This window comes from Abramis brama (assembly GCF_963993115.1).
Source record: "Abramis brama genome assembly, chromosome: 25".
Taxonomy (NCBI): Eukaryota; Metazoa; Chordata; class Actinopteri; order Cypriniformes; family Leuciscidae; genus Abramis; species Abramis brama.
In genome coordinates, this window is record NC_139987.1 from 12,764,338 (window position 1) to 12,784,042 (window position 19,705).

At 43.1% G+C, this 19,705-nt stretch overlaps 1 protein-coding gene across 1 annotated transcript in view; it reads left to right on the top strand.

Annotated features, from left to right (window-relative positions):
- gbe1a (glucan (1,4-alpha-), branching enzyme 1a) overlaps positions 1-19,705 on the top strand; it is a 151,805-nt gene that overhangs the window by 87,793 nt on the left and 44,307 nt on the right. Inside the window, exons 9-10 of the mRNA XM_084104994.1 lie at positions 447-574; positions 1,326-1,424. Coding sequence (XP_083961120.1) covers positions 447-574; positions 1,326-1,424 — 227 coding nt within the window. The remainder of the gene's footprint in view (positions 1-446; positions 575-1,325; positions 1,425-19,705) is intronic.

Genomic DNA, 19,705 nt, shown 5'->3' on the forward strand with positions numbered 1-19,705 from the left:
TACAGCCTATTTTCTAAAAACAAGTCTTAATATCTTATGCAATTTTGCTTGGTTCTCTAGCAGGGCCTTCATTTATCCTGTTTTAAAGACATTTACTTTTTACTGACAAACATACTGATTAATTTGTTGATTTATTTAATTTGCATTGTACATATAATGTTTTTTTTTGTGCCTCTGTATGTCTGTATTAGTTCATTTGAATGAAATATAAAAGCTTTGATGCAGATGCATGCCAACTATGTCATTTCTGTTGTATTAATAAGTCTCTAAATCACTAAAACTGGGCGAAAAGTACAAACTGCATGAATAGATTTGAAAGGCCCTCTTAGACCATTATCATAAATAATGAGAGACCTTGGCCGCTCTACATTTTACGTGAAATGATTATGAAAGGTCTGTGATGTCATTAATCCATATTCCACTAGAATTATTATTTTTTTGTACAGGCACATCATTTTCTGGGAACTACGGCGAGTACTTTGGAATGCATGTGGATGAAAACGCGGTCGTTTATCTGATGCTGGCCAATCACATTTTGCACATGCTCTACCCACAATGCATCACTGTAGCAGAGGTGAGAGCCTACCTGCAACACAGTACATTTCTTTTTTTTCACAAGAGGTATAATTTTTCCTCCTCGTACCTCTTTCCCACCAATTACAGCTCCCATTACCTTTTTTCTCGCTCCAGAGTGGAAATTTCATTTAATTCTTTTCTATTCACCTGCTCTGTGGCGGTGCATTTATTTAAAGCTGAGCTCCTGAGAAATGGGATCTGACCACTGTGGCTAATGGATCAGGGTGATAATTAAGTGATTAAGGCCAAAAGATTCAAGAAAAGAACAAGAGAGGTTTTCAGGGGCAGTTATCGTATGGATCTGTGCCACAGTCTCTATCGCTTTCTTCTTCAACAGTCTCATATGACCCACAGGCAGGTTGTAATAGAAGCAGGCGTTTTTCAAATTGCTTTAATTTGCCCATCTGCCAATGTGATTAATCAAAAGTACAGAATGAATGGGTAAGTGGAAGAATACAGCTGCATCCCCGAAGACGGACAGAATCTGTCTCAAGGTTTGCTGCAAACCAGGCAACATTCTTTCCATATATTTACTCAATCCAAAAAAACTCTCATTTCAGAAAAAAACACAAGTTTTCAACTATTACTATCTCTTACTATAATTGTTAGATTGCACTGACTAATGACTTCTATAGAAAATAGAAACTAGGTATCATGTTCCAAGAGATGGCATGATCTGAATTTTTCCAGCAGGGAATGCACATTCTCACCATTCCTCACTCGCCATTTCCTCATGGATTTTTGTGTAGGATGTATCAGGGATGCCAGGTCTGTGCAGGTCCATTGAAGAGGGAGGACTGGGCTTTGATTACCGTCTGACCATGGCCGTGCCAGACAAATGGATCCAGGTGAGCTCCCATCTCCTGTGATCTCTCTCTCTCTCTCTCTCTCTCTCTCTCTCTCTCTCTCTCTCTCTCTCTCTCTCTCTCTCTCTCTCTCTCCACACAGATGTTGCTCCTTTGTGTTTGGTTCTGTGCAAATGATGTTGTTTGATGTTTGCAGTTCACCGTTTTGGGGTCATCTCTCTTTATGAAGCTGCGTATTTGTAGTCTCTCTGCAGCGGCTGTCTCGCATCCAAAATCCCCCGCTGGCTCGACTCTGCGCATGTATCAGCGTGGGCATTTCTGCTTTAATTCAAGCCAGGTTTTTGCATGGCCGTGCCTTTTTAAAATGACAAAAGAAAGAGTATTGATTGAGATTGCTTCGTGAGTTCAGGGTGTAATCTGAGATCTGGCACAGCTTGTTCAGATAGCAGCCCCCTTTTTTCTGTCAGGCTTCTATTTCAGTCCCACTTTGTCCGTCTTTCATTCGTCTTTTGGCAGAATTTTGAATGCCATTAAAAGGTTTGTGCATTGATATCCCAGTCTCTATTTCTCAGTTATAAAAAGCCTTGGTGTTTGTGTGAGTTTGCACTTGTTCTGTTTCCCTCTCTTGCATATAGACACGCACACAAATTCTACAGGCTTATTCAACATGACTTCCAAAACTCTAATCACTTGTAAGTCTTGCGTAGGAAAGTCAAATTTTTCACGCTTGGCACCAAACCAGAACGCAACCCAGAAAAATAATTGAAAACAAGTGAAACAAATCGTATTCAATCATATAAAAAAAGAGACTTGCAAATTGTATTGCGTCTTAGCTGAGCACAGAATACCAAGCGCATCCCTGTTTACAATCTTAAAGGAACAGTTAAACCCAAATGACAATCCTCAAATCAAACCTCAGTCAAAACATTTTGCCCCAAATTTTGTCAATGACAATGGCATTAGGATTTGCATGCCTTGTAATTAATTATGACTTGCCAAGTTTGAACATGAGAAGGCACAAATTAGATTAGAAAGCTATACTGCTAAAAAATCTCAATCATGCTGAAAATCCTGCTAAAAAAATATTCTTAATGTTTTCATTTAAATAAAAACATCTAAATATAATTAAGAACAAAGATTGTAAAATTTATATATGTAACATTATTATAAATAAATGCCGTTCTTTCAAACTTTCTACTTATCAAAGCATCTATGAAAATAACATTTTCCCAAAAAATATTAAGCAGCACAACTGTTTTAAACATTGACAATAATAAGAAATGTTTCTTGAGCAGCAAATCAGCATATTAGAATGATTCCTGGTGGATCATGTGACACTTAAGACTGAAGTAATGAGGCATCATAGGAATCACAGGAATAAATTACATTTTAAAATATATTAAAATAGACAACAGTAATTCTGAATTTTAATAATAAGTAACAATATTAATCTTTTTACTCTATTTTTAGTCAAACAAATGTAGCCTTGGTGAGCATAAGAGACTATCATATGGCTTTAGTAAGCTTACAACCATAACAACCTGTTTTATGGTACTTTTATGTTAGTTTTTGATTAAAGTCATACAGGTTTGGAACAATATGGGGGTGAGTAAATGAATTTTCATTTTCACTTTTCTTTTAATTCCTTGGCAAACTGCAGTAACCCATGTGTCTGTGACCCTCTTAGACAAAGAAATCCATGTCCACATTTCACCCCTCTGTGCCATAACTCTCTTTTTCACAATGAGGTGTTCAAAAGGGCAAACTCCCTCCTGATTTACTACTGAATTCCTCCTCTTTCTTGCTTTCTGTCTCTCTCTTCTTCCCCTCCTCTGTCACAAACAGAGTTAGGGCTTCTCAGCTGCGCGCTGCGCTGTGACGGAGGTCGGCTGAGCGTGGCTCGCTTGTGAAATTAAAATGTCCGCCGCTTTGAATCGATAATGCAGATGATGAACAGAGTGGAGGGAAACAGGAGGAGAAGAGGACCACAGTCCGTAATGAAACCTCCCCAAAACCTAATGAAATCTTTAGAGATTTCCATAAAGAGAGCAGCTGTTCTCTTTCTCTCACTGTATTCGCTGATGAATACATTAATATGTGGAATCAATGGGTTTATTAATGATGCAGTTTGATTCATGGGGTGGAGAGGAGAGCGGGAGTTCAGTCATACTTCCTAAAGAAGAGAAATGGAAATTAAGTTTTAACTTAAGAGCAGATTAGATCACAATGTGAGTGAGTTTCTGGTGGCCTGTAGTGAGAGGCAATGTCTGCTGCTCCCGGTTGGGTGGAGAGGTCAACTTTAACTGACACATATAATATGAGTGTTTGTGTGTGCATTACCACTTGAACTCACATTCTCACATATTTGTTTTCCAATTTATATTTTATGCGTAAATAGTATATATTGAGTATATATTTAATAATATTTCACTTTAATTTTTTAATAGTTTACATTCTTATTTTATTTAAAATGTATTGCATTAAAGTTTTGTTTTTTGTTCTGTTTTATAATTTTTTTAAGTTGTTTTATTTTATTTTAGTCTTGTCTAGTCTATGGGGTAAGAAATTGGAATACGAGACAAGACTTTAATATTTTGTTTTTAAATTACTGAATTTGCATGTTATGTTTTGTTTTTTATTTGAGTTGAGGTCTTGTTCATGTTGCATTTTGTTGTGTTAAGTTGAGGTTTTGATTTTTGTTTTGAGTTGAGTTGAGTTGATGTTTTGTTGCATTTTTTGTGTTGAGTTGAAGTTTTGTTTTGTTTCATGATGCATTTTGTTGATGCAAGTTGATGATTTGTTTTGTTCTTGTGTTAAGTTGAGGTTCCCTTTCGAGGGAACTCGAAAAGCGTTGATAAGACACTTTGGGGAACGCCCTTAGCGTAGCGGCTCTGAAGCATGAATGAAACTAAGCCAATCTTGATTGGTGTTGCGTCATGACGTAACGTGTGATGACATACACGGAAGCTACAAAGGGACGCCGGCACACGGGGGGAGGGACAAACGAGAATCGCTCCTCCGCGGAGCCCTCAGGAAATTGATGTTTGTATCCAGCGTCAAGTTCCCTTCGGGACACATCGGTTTTCAGCGAATGCACGCTGCCCGCCCAAAAGGCTTGCGGCCAGGCAGTGTTCGCGTCTGCACATCGGAAACTGTTTTCGATTATTCCCTGCCGGTCCTCCACTTCAGGGTGTCGAGAACGAAACCCTCAGGAAATCAATGTCTGTATCCCGCCGTAAAGTGCACTTCGGGACACATCGGTTTCCAGCGAATGCACGCTGCTCTGTCTGCCCCACAGGCTTGCAGCCAGGCAGTGCTCGTGTCCGCACATCGAGAATCATTTCGCCCAAACCTTGCCGGAGAGCCGCTTCAGGGGATTGAGAATGAATCTCGTATAATACCCGAAATCAGTCTCGAGAGGCTGGTTCCCTTAGTAGAATATTTCAAAGCATGGCAAGACCTGCCAAATATTTCTCCTTGGGTCCTGCACACAATGGGCAGTTCGATTCCACCCAACGAAATTCAACGGGTTGGTGTGGAATGCAGCCGACCCAGTGCAGGGTTGGGTATTGGAACAGGAAGTAAACTCCCTGCTGGTAAAAGAGGCCATAGAGCGTGTTCCTCTGCCGGACAGGGAGTCCGGGTTCTACAGCCGCTACTTCATAGTTCCCAAGAAGGATGGAGGGTTGCGCCAACTTTAGATCTAAGGCATTTGAATCAGCCTCTGAGGAGATTCAGGTTCAAGATGCTCACTATTCCCATCATCGTGAGTTAGATCAAATCTGAGGACTGGTTTGTCACGATAGATCTAAGGGACGCATACTTCCACATATCCATCCTTCCATCTCATAGGAAGTTCCTGAGGTTCGCTTTGGGGGTGAAGCGTTCCAATATTGAGCTCTTCTGTTCGACCTAGCTATGGATGCAGCTCTAGCTCCGCTGAGGCTTCAAAAGGGGTGTCAGGGTGCTAAATTATATTGACGACTGGCTTATTATGGCCCAGTCACAAGAGCTGGCAGTTCGGCATCGAGATGTCGTCCTTGCCCACATCCAGAGCCTGGGGTTGAGACTCAACACGAAAAAAAGCGTGTTGGCACCAGCCCAGAGAACCACGTTCCTGGGAGTGGCGTGGGACTCGGTCACAATGCGGGCACAATTGTCTCCTGCACGGATCGAGTCCATCCTGGCCACGGTGACCAGTATAAAGCTAGGCCAATCCATCACTGTAAAACATTTTCAGAGAGTGTTAGGTCTCATGGCTGCAGCATCCAACGTCATTCGATTCGGCCTGCTGCACATGAGGGCCATGCAGTGGTGGTTGAAAACCAAGGGGTTTGCAAGGACCCCGCTCCGCATGATCAGGGTTACACGCAGATGCCTTCGTTCCCTATCTATGTGGAAAAAAGCTTGGTTTCTGTCCCAAGGCCCCGTGCTGGGAGCATCATGTCGCTGGAAAGCCGCTTCAACAGACGCCTCCCTCAGGGGCTGGGGCGTGGCCATGGATGGCAGGGCTCTGAGGAGCTTCCTCCCAGACCTCAGGGGTCACCATGTAGACAATGTGTCGGTGTTCTCCGACTTGATTCATCAGGGGGTTCTGAGATCGTGCCCTCTATCCAGATTGGCGCATCAGATCCTCCTGTGGTCCCAGGGGAAATTGTTATCTCTCAGAGCAATGCACGTCCCAGGGGACCAGAATCAGTGAGCAGACATCCTGTCGAGGCAGGGGCTAAGGCCCAGGGAATGGAGACTTCACACCGAGGTGATTAAGCCGATATGCGAGAGGTTCGGCCCAGTGGAAGTGGATTTGTTCGCGTCTTGAGGGACATCCCACTGTCCACTGTGGTTTTCTCTCACCCATCCAGCCCCATTGGGTTTGGATGCCATAGTACAGACGTGGCCGAGGCTACGCCTGTACGCTTTTCCCCCGCTTTTCGGCTGAGGCCAAGAACCTTCCTTCAAGGTAGCTTTTTTATTAGCCTTTACTTCTCTGAGGAGAGTAGGAGATTTCTCCAGGCGACATTAAGGCTATCTTGCATCCCAGGCCGGGCAATGTGCCTAAGTGCCATTTAATGTGGCACGGCCTATGGTTCTGCAGGCTTTTCATCCTCCACCTCACGTGACGGCGGATGAAGAAAGACTTCATTTACTCTGCCCTGTCAGAGCTCTCAAGATTTATGTCCAGAGGTCTTCTTCATGGCGGAAGTCAGACCAGTTGCTGGTGTGCTTCGGGTTGCCCGAGAAGGGGCTTCCCGCTTCCAAACAGACCATCAGTAACTGGGTCGTTCAGGCTATCTCTAGGGTCTATCAGGTGCGGAGCTTGCCTTCACCTTTGCCTTCGTTGTGGCATAGTGGGTATTCGTTCCCCAAAGTGTCTTATTGACGCAGTTCGAGTTCCCTCGAAAGGGAACGTCTCGGGTTACGACTGTAACCCTTGTTCCCTGAGAAAGGGAACGAGAACTGCGTCCCTCCGCCACACCTTCCCCTGCCTGGGAGCGACTTGCTTCATCGCAGAATCTAACTCTGTTGTGTGCCGGCGTCCCTTTGTAGCTTCCGTGTATGCCGTCACACGTTACGTCAGGGCTATTCAATTGGCGGCCCGCGGGCCAAATGCGGTCCGCCAATCATCTCCATGCAGCCCAACGGCACCAACCTCCCTCCTCTTTTCCTGACGGTGTGGCTAATTCAGTTTGATACTCGCTCCGATTGACCTGAGAAACGTTTTACGTGCGAATATTTCAGCAGTTATTATATGTGTCCCGAATTTATGTCGACTGAACCAGCGATAGGCTACCAATCATTCGTGAATGAATCATTCTTTTGATTCGATTCTAAACGCGCTTGCATAACGGTCTAAAACTATTCGGATTCATTCGGACCGCTCCGTCACCGAATCATCTGAAGCGGTCTCGTTCAGTACAGTATAACAACAAATAGCGAAAATAGTTTTCAGTTGTTTCACTAGTTGTTTCAACACGGCCCAGCACGGAGTTGCGTTTACTCCCGGTCCCGGACACTATTAAACAGCGTTGCGACAACCAGTGGGAAGCGTTTCAGTACGACAGAAACCTCTCTGTTACAAACCACAAATCACTCGATGATTTAATTAGTATTAAATCGGATGAAACAGCCTCAACATTCCCAACAAGTCTGATGAGGAAAGCAGGAGAAACATTGTGGCATGAACGAAATTAGAAAACTTTAAATCCCCTAATCACCCTTACAAACATTTACCATGAATGTACTGTAGTAATTTACCATGGTTGGGCAGAAATGTACAATATTTATATTGAATACTATGTAGTAATAAATTAAATATAGTAAATATATATATATATATATATACTATAATATCATATAGTATAATAGTAAATATAGTGATTTATATTGCATTAGTTTTATTAGGTGGGTAGAGGAATATATAATTAATGTTTGTTATGAAATGATGTAATTTTCTTTGTAAAGGTGTGTATAGTTTTTAACTTGTGTTTAGGCATTTTTTATACAGTGGGAGTGAGTAGCCTGTGGTTATCAAGTCTCACTGTCAGAATATTTTCATTTAAGCATAACAATTATAAATAAAATAATTATTATTTCTCACCAACAGCTATAAGTTTGTATAAATAATTTATTTGTTCAAAGGAAAATAGTTGTACACAGCTGTAAATTATCAAGTTTTTTATTTATTATGGTTTTATATATTTGCATAGGCTAGTGTTGGGTACCACATTTCCAAGTAAATACCACACTTTTTAGGGTTACTTTAACTTATTTATTGAAACTGTTATGTTTCAATAAATAAGATAAACCCCCAAACCAACCCACCGGCCCACCTCAACTTTTCGATTTGATAATGCGGCCCTCGAATGAAACTAATTGAATAGCCCTGCGTTACGTCATGACCAACACCAATCAAGATTGGCTTCGTTTCATTCATGCTTCAGAGCTGCTACGCTAAGGGCGTTCCCCAAAGTGTCTTATCAACGCAATTCTCGTTCCCTTTCTCAGGGAACAAGGGTTACAGTCGTAACCCGAGACGTTTTGTTTTGTTCATGATGCAGTTTTTGTGTTGAGTTGAGGATTGTTTTGTTCTTGTTGTGTTAAGTTGAGGTTTTGTTTGTAAATGTTTTGTTCATGATGCATTTCTGTTGTGTTGAGTTGAGGTTTTGTTTTGCCCGTGTTGTGCTTAATGTTAAGTTGAGGTTTTGTTGCTTTATTTGTGATGTTTTGTTTGTGATGTTTTGTTCATGATGCATTTCTGTTGTGTTGAGTTGAGGTTTTGCTTTGCCCGTGTTGTGCTTTGTGTTAAGCTGAGGTTTTTTTGTTTTGTTTGTGATGTTTTGTTCATGATGCATTTCTGTTGTGTTGAGTTCAAGTTTTGCTTTGCCCATGTTGTGTTTTGTTGAGGTTTTGTTTTGCTTTTTGTTCATGTTGTGTTGAGTTGAAGTTTTTTGTTTGTGTTGTGTTTTGTTAGAATCAGACTTGAGTGTTCACATAAACACTAACACACAGTGTCACAGAGACTGTACACTAACTACCAGGCCTAGTTTCTAACATAAATATTTTTTAATAGTTTAGATTGTCTACATAAGCCATTTTTTGAGGTTTCATTGTATTTGTAAGAGTATTTTTATAAAATCATAAAATAGATTCAAAAACTGTTCCTGTCCAGCATCTGATTGGTCAGTGCAGCCCTCCAGCTATGCTAAAATGTACAATATTTAGTACCAGCTATGACTCGCCTCTTCATCACAATGGCTGCAGAGCACCCACAGAATAACGTGTTATTGTATAATCTTCTTTTATTCTAACGTTGTTAATGAAGTAATCATTAAGCAGTAAGGCCGTCCACTGATTGCCATGGCTAACATGGTTATATTCACAATACAGCACAAACTGTCCTTATTGCATGGTATGTATTACAGATATTGTTAAATACATGAACACTTAATGTGGGTCTTTGCGAAAACATTTTAGTCCGTTATGAGCTTGATCTTTTTTTTAAGTTGTGAGTGTTTATTTATGCGTGTTTATTTACAAGTGCGAGTCTCCATGTATGTGTGAGCAATCTCTTGTGTTTTCTGGGAGGAAGAGGTCATGATGGCAAATAAAGCCATTGTGTGTAATTACCAGTGCTACTAGAAAACAGATTAAAATCCTTCTGGCCTCTCTGGCTAAAAGCACTCCACAACCCTTATTTGTTTAATTCATATCCTGGTGCTGAGCTCCATGTGGCTGTTGATTTGATTAATTTGCTTAAGCAAATTAACTCGAATTATCTAATACTTTTCCATTACCCCCACCCTCGTGCTTGTCTGCTCTCAAGAGGAACAATTAAAGCTCATCACGCATAATTGTGATGGGAAGTTGTTCTGATTTTGGCTTCCTCGTTAGAGCAAATTGGAGTTTTAGCTTCCGGTGGATGAATTATGTGTCGATATACTTTTATTTATCCTCCTGTGGTCTGAGAAGGAGAAATTTGAGAGGGAGATAAAAATGGAGAAAAGGGGAGGTAGGGTTTGATTATCGCTAAGGCAGATAACTCACTTTCTCTTCCCATCAGACTGAACTGAACTGCACTGATTGTGTGTGATTGCGGGGAGCTGTGTTTGCAGTAATTAATTCAACGGTTGCACTTCCTGTTTGTTTTGTTAAATAGTTTTATGGGAACTATTGTAAACGTACGACGAGAGAGAAGAAGAAATGTTGTGCCAGCAGTACCATTTCAGTTTTGATTAGCCACTGAATGAGATGCATTGAGATGTGTGCCACAACGTGCGCCACAATTTCCAGAACGTTTAAACGGAAATTTTGTGACTAAGGTTACACTTTATTTCGATGGTCCACTTTAGACATTATACTAACTACTAGTCATTAGAGTATTAGTAGACTGTAGTAGATTGATATTAGACTATTTGGCGTTAGGGTTTGGATTAGTAGAATAAGTTGTTTATAGTCAGAATGTCTGTACACGACAGATGACAAAATTGCAACTGGGAACTATACGTTATGGTTATTCTGTTAGTTAGAATATTGATAAAGGATATGTTGTTGTCAAGTAAGTTTATTTCATAATGTTTTCCCTTTAAACCAGTATAAAATTGCATATTATTGTCCCTCATAACCGGTAGTATAACAAGCCTTTAGGCAGACTTAATTGTTATATGCCAGTTTGACATGACAAAAAACTACCCGTTAACATTCCCATTCATCTCAATGGCACTTGCTTGGTGGCTTTAGGATCCCCAGATTTTAACTCTGCCATCTTTGCTCATGCTCAGTTCTTCTTAATATATAAATTGTGACTGTTGTTTGAGAAGTCTTCACAGACAGCTGTCGTAAAGCTTTGTCTGAAGTGTATGTACTCATTCCTCCCTCTACTGGACAATTGAGGAATTACAGCTGCACATGACAGCAGGGAGGCAGTCAGCACTTTGCTAGTGCTTCAAAACACATTTGGTTTTCTTTTCTCTCTCCCTTTCTCTTATCTTCAATGTCTCTTTAGCAATTATATTTTATTTCAAAGGCTTTAATGGCATAGTCATATTCAGTGTTGTCAGAGACATGACACAGCAGTAGTTTACTTTCTGTATGATGCGTCAAAGATGTGATGCTCTCACTGGAACACAAGATTGAGTCCAGCCAGCATTCATTCATTCGCTTATTCGTCCATTCGTTCATTCATTCATTCATTCATTCATTCATTCATTCATTCATTCATTAATTCGCATCGTTATAATTTAGTTTTCATTGCTCATCATCATGATGAATATTCTCATATACTTTTATTGTCTTCTCTATTAGTCTAGTCTAGTAATTATAATTAGACAGTATTTTTTAGAATAAATACACATTATCTGCTTTTTTAATAATTATTCATAAAAACTTAAAATGTGCATTTTCAGAATAAAAACACATTTACTTATGAATAAATTAATAAATAATTTAATTATGTCATTATTATTATTATTATAAAATGAAAAAGTACATGAAAAAATAAAAAATGTATAATACATTTAATTAAATGTTTACTTATTTATTAATCATTTTTCAATTTAATTTGGCCTCCCAATTTAAGTTTCTAATTGAAGTTGTTGCTCAGTGTGCCCAAGGGAGGTTTGTCAGATTTATCTCACTTAACTATAGTTTAATAAAACCTACACATACACATCAAGATTTTCTAAACTAGAAACATTTTCGAAAAAAAAGAAAAAAAAGAAATCCTCAGGAAAGTCAGAGAGTCCGAATATTGATTGGATTTGAAGGTGTTTAAAGACTTAGTCTGTGTGTGCTTTGACCTTTTCGACCTCTGGGAGTTGGCCGGTCCTGTTGAGATGACACATCATCTATTGATTTGTCTATATGCTCTTCTTCTCCTCATTAACAGCTCCTGCATTTCAATCTGCCATTACAAATTTAAATTTAAAATACATGTATGATCTGCTAATGGTAATGTTCGCTTATACATACAGTACGTAATCTATAGTAGTAACGGCAAGGTCAAGCGATCAGATCCCAGGAAACGCATAAACTGATAAAAATGCATGCATTGTACGCACTCTTGGAAAGAAGCATCAGGGTAGTTCATACGTTATGAGAAAAGATGACATATTCTTTTGAAAGAGCAAATGAACTGCTAAATGAGAGCAGAAACCCATTGAAAAGACAGATTACAGTCAGATCTCATCCTTGCTTCACAAAAGACTCTTCTCAGACTGCCACTGTCTCTACATCTTCTAAGAATCTCTGTGTTAAAGCCATCCTACCGGGACTTGTGTTTCTAATCCTATCCTTACATCCCGTGGCTCAGAGGCACTGACTTTGCGCATCTCTCATTGCTGTTCAGCGTGGCATATTTATTTGAAGACTGTATTCGCATTTTGAGGGCCTGCGAGAGTGAGAAACTTTGAGTTTCCAAAAGCAGTTTGTGGTTTCTGACTCCATCTCATCTACATCCCTTGTATTAGCATTTTTAACCCTGTCTCAAATATGGAAAAACTTACTTTTTATCACATAAAAGTGCACATAAAAAAGGAGGAATGGTTTCAGAAAGGGAAACCACTTTGCTTTGAGATATCAGTTGCTGCTCCTCTTTTTCTTTTGTTGTTTCGCAGTATATTTGGAGTCCCTCTCTGTTCCTGTTCCTCTGTTGTTTATCTCTCTGCGTTTCATGTTGCTTATCGGTGTCTTCCAGTTTTTTGGCTTTACCACAAGTTCGCTTGCTGGACAAGGATTTTATTTATTTATTTTTATATATATATATATATATATATATATATATATATATATATATATATATATATATATAACTGTCAGTTATTCCCTCCGCTTCTTCTTAATTTTTCTTTGTGTAGCTTATATTAAGAGGAAATGTGAGACAAAGTTCTTGTCACATTCAGTGAACTGTAATGAATTATACAGCACAACACAACAAAGACAGCAGACAGGCAGACTGCAGCATATTTCAACTGGAAAGATCTTCACAGATTGCCTTTGTTAAGCAGTGTAAGTGTGCTGGCAGGGCATGTAACACACTGGCCTGATACACTCCCTCCACAGGAAACCGTTCCGTTCTTTTGATTTGATCTTTTTAAAAAGAAGAAAAATAAACACGGCTTCTTGCTTTGACTTTGAATATATGTGATTCAAACTTCTGACAAGGAAAGGAAACTTTTCTGTGCCAAACTCTTTGACTCTCGCATGAAACATACTTCATAATGATGTTATCACATTTAATGAGATTTTTCATCCGTAAATTACAGTTGTAAACATTTATTCACTCTCATGTAGTAATATGTATGACTTTGTCTTCCATGGAACACACATGAAGCTATTAAATGAAATGTCCAAGCTGCTAATTTACAATGAAAGTGAATGGGGACAGCAGCTATCAAGCAAGATTTTAAGTGAATGGCTTTAATTTCTCTCGGTTCCTCACAGAAATCTATTGAATGGCTTTAGAAGTCTTGGCCCACTTTTATTGTACTTTTTTATGTCATTTTTACAGTTTGATGGACACAATCCCCATTCGCTTTCATTGTATGCCCTCATAAGAGTGAAGGTTTGTTATTGTCATTTATGATTGCATGAAGAACATTTAATATCCATGGAAACTTTACACTGCACAAAAGGTTTTTTACAGTGGAAAAAAGTTATTTAGATTATTAAAATGTTTTTTTCACATTAAGAAAAAAACGTCCTGGTTGCGTTGCGTATCCCTCCCTGAAGGAGGGAACGGAGAACGTAGTCGACGTCAACTGATTGGGATCACACTAGGGAGCCTGTCTTCTTCGAGCATGTTAGAATGAGCCAATGCACGCATTGGCGTGCGTGAGACGCATTGCGCGCTCCGCCCCGCGGGCATAAATACGGAAGCAGATGCACGCTCCACTTGTTTTTCGCTGAGGAGCCGAGCGGAACTCGGAGTCAGCGGTGGTCCGGCTATAGTGGCAAAGGGACTAAGTCCTCCGTTCCCTCCTTCAGGGAACGGTGGGTTGCATACGCAACCAGGACGTTCCCTTTCAGTCGAGAACGTCAGACGTAGTCGACGTCGACTGAATGGGATCTTTAACCCTGGAAAACGCCACTAGAGCTGCCACCTTCCAGTGCCTGGGTAAAAGCCTCAAGTCCCCCCGCAACTCTAAGGTGGAGAAGGGCGAGGCTTAGGCCAGGGAAGTTGACTGCTGTTCCACAGGACCACTGGGAAAGCGTACCCTGACAAGGAAGGAAGGGACGCTGCGGAAACCACATCCTGCCCGAAGGGAGGTAACATGTGGGGGATACACATATGGACTGGGCGGATGACCGGGCAGTACAACATATGGAATGTCACTGGGATGACTCCAGCCTATAACAGGGGGGAGGATCAACCAACATTGACGGCAGAAGGAAGACACAGGCTCACCGCAGGGAGCCGTACCGTGGAATAATACACATATGGGATCACCGTAGGGATCACAACATATGGACCCAGCCTAACACAGGTTCCACCAGTGCATACGAGTGATAGGCCTGGCTTCGGACGCTCCGCCACATCCGATGCCGAAGGGTATGGAGGAACTCAACAGGGTTCAGTTTAAGAGGGAACTCAACTAGAGCAAAAATTGCGCACGTATCCAGTCCATAGGAAGGGAATGGCGCAGCAAGCCGACACTTCGAACTGTGCTTACAGTGAAAACTGGCTTCATGTGAAGGGAGCCCACAGGAAGCAACAGTTCGACACATGCTAGTTCTCTAGCGAATGTGTATAGGTGTCGCCCAGCCCCCAACTCTATTCAACATCTGTTCAGCGAGGCACTGTATGCCAACGCCTAGGAGGGAGCAGTACTCTCACTTAGGAGGAGCTCACCGCCCAGGTGGGCACGTGCATCTTGGGATTTCTCACCAAGACGAAGGCAACCACTTTGAAGTGGGCCAACCTCTGCTTGGAAACAGCCTTCCCTTCTGCTGGTTTCCATAACAGATAGAGCTGGTCTAAGGTCTAGGCTTTGCATTCTGATCACGTATAACTGCACTGAGGTGGACAGAGAGAGAAAAGCCAGGGCTGGGTCTGCCTCCTCCGGGGCAGCGCTTGCAGGCTCACCACCTGGTCCTGTAGGAGAGGTAGGAACCTTGGGCACACATTCAGACCGGGGTCTCAACTTGTGAGAGTTAGCTGGCCCGAATTCCAGGCAGAACTCGTTGACCGAAAGCTAGCAAGTCCCTACCCTCTAGTGGAGACCATGCGAGCAGGAGAACTGTTTCTTAAAAAACAGAATTTTTTAACTCACTGCCTGCGATGGCTCAGGGGCGGTCACTGCAGTGCAGTAGCAGCAGAGAAAAAGACCCAAGAGGGTAAGGAGGGGACGCAAGGCGGATCTCGCCTCAGGGACCTGACGATCAAATCGCACTCCGCTTGGATTTGAATCCACTGCCTCATGATGTGCGGCAGTGTAGAAGCCACAACATTTTGAGGTGGAGGGTACAGCCCTCACTCCAACCACAAGCAGTTTTTTTAAAAAGGAGCACTTAAGTGATCGAACACCTTCGGGATCTCCTCACGGAGAGAAGACGCAATTCAACGAACAGGTTCAACTTCTATTAGAGGAGCAAGCGTCTTTCTAGACAGTTGCAATGTTGTCAGAACAGTACAAGCTCGCTGAGCAGCGGTGTCTCAAAGCGAGGGACTGTAAGCAACTCGAGGCAACGAATGCCAAATGCAGTCAGAGGGCGCACAGGCTATGTTACTGCATGCCCTTTTTGCGTGGCCCCTCAGCCAACATTTGGAGGACACTTGTTCCAGGAGCCACTAGCCCGGGGAAACAAAGGTCTGCTTATGGGCTGAGGGTTTGGCGACAGGCCAGGGTGTTTGTTTTCTTACACGGAGCGTGTCGCTCTACCACGGCCACCTCGAGACTCAGTCATCAAGCCAGTCCTGAAGCGGTCTCCATATGGAGGAAGCCGTTTGGCTGCATCTGCCATATGTCCTAGGAGCCTTTGAAAGTTTCAGTGGGACCCTTTCTCACTTCTAAATAGCACTGAGCTGGCACACCTCACTTGAGAGATGCAATAGACCGAGACCACCTCCATACTAGAAAAGAGATGCTCGGCATTTGGGCGAGATTACTCTTTCCCAGTTGACCTGAAGACCCAACTGGCTATGGAGCACTCGAAGGGTAGGACCATGTACTGATACTTCGCAAGAACACAGTAAGCCTGTGGAGCGGAAAGATAGAGATCTGAAGTACATGTCTTTCAGGTCGAACGCTGCAGACCAAGCTTGGGGACCGGGCATTGAAAATGCAACTCCGTGTTTACAAGTGAATGGAGGCTTTCGAAAAAAGGCCCGTATCAGTTGGCACAGAACCAAGATGGTCCGATACCGGCTGGATGGAACGGCTAGCACGCGTCCTTCGCCAGTAGGACTGCGGCGCACACACACAGGACAGGAGCTCTGCTCAACACCTAGGTGTGATGGATCTTACTAAAAAATCTTTTAGGAACATTTCTGCTAAACACCTAGATATGATGAATATCACTGAGCCTGGGCGGAAGCCGAGCGAAATTAATCGCAAGCCGGGTCTGAAGGTACCGAATGGGGCCAGGCTGGGCATCGGTTGGAAGCGTTTTAGACTTCGACAAAACCGGACCAGGGGCCAGGGAACCACAGACGTACCCGAGGTGGGGCAGCGAGGTGGAGGACAGGGATCCAGCTCGAGAGGCCCGAAGGCGGCCCGAAGCGGGATCTGAGGGTGCGGTGCAACACTTACCTTACTCCACTAGGTGGCAGGGGATGCGTGAGAAGGCGGAAGTACCGGGTCCTCGAACCGCACCCAGCTGCCAGCTGGCGAACAAGAGGGGGCTGAGGGGTGCAAGGCTTTACAGGGTCGCACACCACCAGACTTGCCCTCTTGGGGCCCAGGAACAGAGGAATTTGCTCTTTCTTTGAAGTGTGGGTACCGCTTGCTCCGCCCTTTTTTTGGGAGCCAGCGGTGGAACAGACACACACACAAAAAACAAAGACTCCACCCGGCCCTCATCCGGGGGGAGGGAGTGGATGACCCACTCCAAAGCACCTTCCTCCATCCCTGAGCGGCCCGCTCAGGAACGCTTTCGCTGTCGCTTGCCACCTGGCTTGGCAGCGCTGGGCGTCCCTACTGCGGTCGGCTCTATGCTGAGGCCTGGCTGGAGGCTGCTGCGGAGGCCCAGCAGAGCGGCGGCAGGGGAATACCCTCGGCGACGAACAGGCGAAGGAACTGCCACCGGCAGCGGGGTGGCAGCAGCGGGCCGCCTGGGCAGGATGTGCCGGATGGCCTCCGCCTGCGCTTGGGCGGCAGAAAACTGCTGGCCACAGTTCTCCGCCGCATCGCCGACCAGCCCAACCTGGGAAATTGGGGAGACCAGGAGCCGAACCTTGTCCGCATCCACCATACAACCAGGCTGAGCCAACGATGGCGCTCCTGGACCACTAATGTGGACATCGCCAGACCGATCACGCACGCCACAACACTCGTGCCCCGGAGGGAGAGGTCGGATGCGGTGCGGAGCTCACCTATGGGCGTACGGTCTGGACTACCCTCCTGCATGTCCATGAGTGCCCTGGCCTGATAGACCTGAAGCAGCGCCATGGCACGCAAGAGGAAGCGGCTTGCCCACAGGCTTTGTAAGCTCTGCCCGTCAGAATGGGCGAGAACTCACAGGCCTTAGGGGGGAGACGAGGGGCTGCATTCAAAAAGCAGCAGCCGCTGGACATAGGTGCACCTGTGTTGCGCCAGAGCGCTCCATTGGAGGGACAGCCTCGCAACCCTTCACCGCTCCTCCGTCAAGGGTAGTGAGGGGGGAAAAGCTTATTCAGGCAGTTTCTGGCAGAGAAAGGTGCCGTCTACAACCTGGTAAGCTCTCCATGCACTTCGGGAAAGAAAGGCACTGGGGCGGCGAGCTGAGAACCAGCATGGCCCGTCCCGAAATACCAATCATCCAACCGAGACTGTTCGGGACACGGTGGAAGATTCCAGGCAAGACAAAGTTTTCATACGCAAGACAAAGTTGAAGCCACAATTAAGAAGATGGGGATGTGGGCCAGGCGCGTGAAGGAGGCAAACTACGACTCATTTCCAAATCTTTCTGATTTTTTTGACAGCTCAGACACGCACCTTTCAAGTGCTGTGCAAGATGATATCAGACAGCACCTGCACCTGCTGAAAACTCAGCCACGGTTTTATTTCCCAACCCCCGACACAACAGCGAATTGGATAAGAAATCCGTTTACCACCCTGGATGACTACATACTGACAAACCTCACCTCCAGAGAGCAAGACAGCCTGGCCGAACTGTCCTGTGACAGTGCTTTAAAAATGGACTTTTCTGAGAAATGCCTGCCTGCTTTTTGGCTGAAAGTTGCCACAGAATACCCCGAGCTGTCCGACAAAGCCCTGAACTGGCTTGTGCCTTTTCCAACAACTTACCTCTGTGAATCAGGATTTTCATCCCTGGTCATGTTGAAGACAAAATATCAGAACAGACTTAATATTGAACCAGATCTCAGATTGAGGCTGTCATCACTGGAACCTGACATCCAGAAATTAACGTCTGCAAAGCAACATCATCCATCTCATTAGGTGAGCATTAATTTAGTTGTTTGCTTGTTTTTAATATAGGCCTATATTAGACAGACAAAAGAGGAAGGGAAAGATGTGGAGGGGGACAAAAGGGGATATTACCTTCATATCGGGCTAGCAAATAGACTCCAATGGCTTTTCCTTTTGACAACTTTTTTTTATTTTTAACCTGGAGTAGGCCTACTGTGTTTTCATTAAATGTGTATAGACATTATTGGCCAGAGAAACGAGGGCGCCGCCATCTTTAGAATATTGTCTTTGAACTTCCGTTTTTGCGGTCACTCTGTATATTCCTATGGCATTGCTGTCCAGGAGTAATTAGCTTTTGAAGTGGATTTACTTAATGTAAAGTTAACGAAAGTTATCATGAGGATTGTAATGTTTAAAGCAGATGTCTTAACAAATGTCAGTAGACCGGGAAGATTTTAAAACGAGCCGTTCATTCATAAATACGCAAGATCGCTGTGAAAATACAGACCGGAAGTCAAAAGACAGCAAGCGCAGCGCTGAAAAGGGGCGGGGCTACATAAGGTCTATAGGGCAGAGGCAAATATGTTCTCATTATCACATCACACACATAGCCTTTATAGGCAGTTTATATGAAACTAAATGTTTATAAATGGAATGAATAAGGCCTGTTATTATTTTAATTTCCAGTTAGTTTCTTGATCTCGCGTTTCTGAAATGTTTTACGGATGTGCTGTTAAGTGGACAAACTCAAGCCTACGTTTTGAGGACTTTGAAGATTAATAATCCCCTAAAATCGCCAAAGGTTTTGAAATGTTGACTATATCCAAGTGTTCTTATTACTGTATAGATTTCATACTCCATTGCTATGGAAATAAGCCTGTTGTTCAAATGAACCTGATTATGCCCTCGGGCGCTTGAGTAAATAAATAAATAAAATATGTGGCAGCCGTTGTGTGCAGTAAACTTTCTTTTAACAAGCCTGTTGTACTGATGTGATGACCAGTTATAGTTTTAGTGCTAGTAAGTCTATTTAGAGGTGCGGATTAATTCAGGTAGGACTGTGTGTAGACATATTTTATTATGTGTATTATGAGGTTGTCCGCAAAAATTCTTGATTACAAATAGTGGTTATTTTATGGCATCACTGCAAAAATCCCCCTCATGGAATCTCTGTGGAAGTGTGGAAAATTTCAGCTTGAACTTTCTAACCTATGTGTTCTATGGAATAAAGAACGTCTCGGTTATGTATGTAACCCTCCT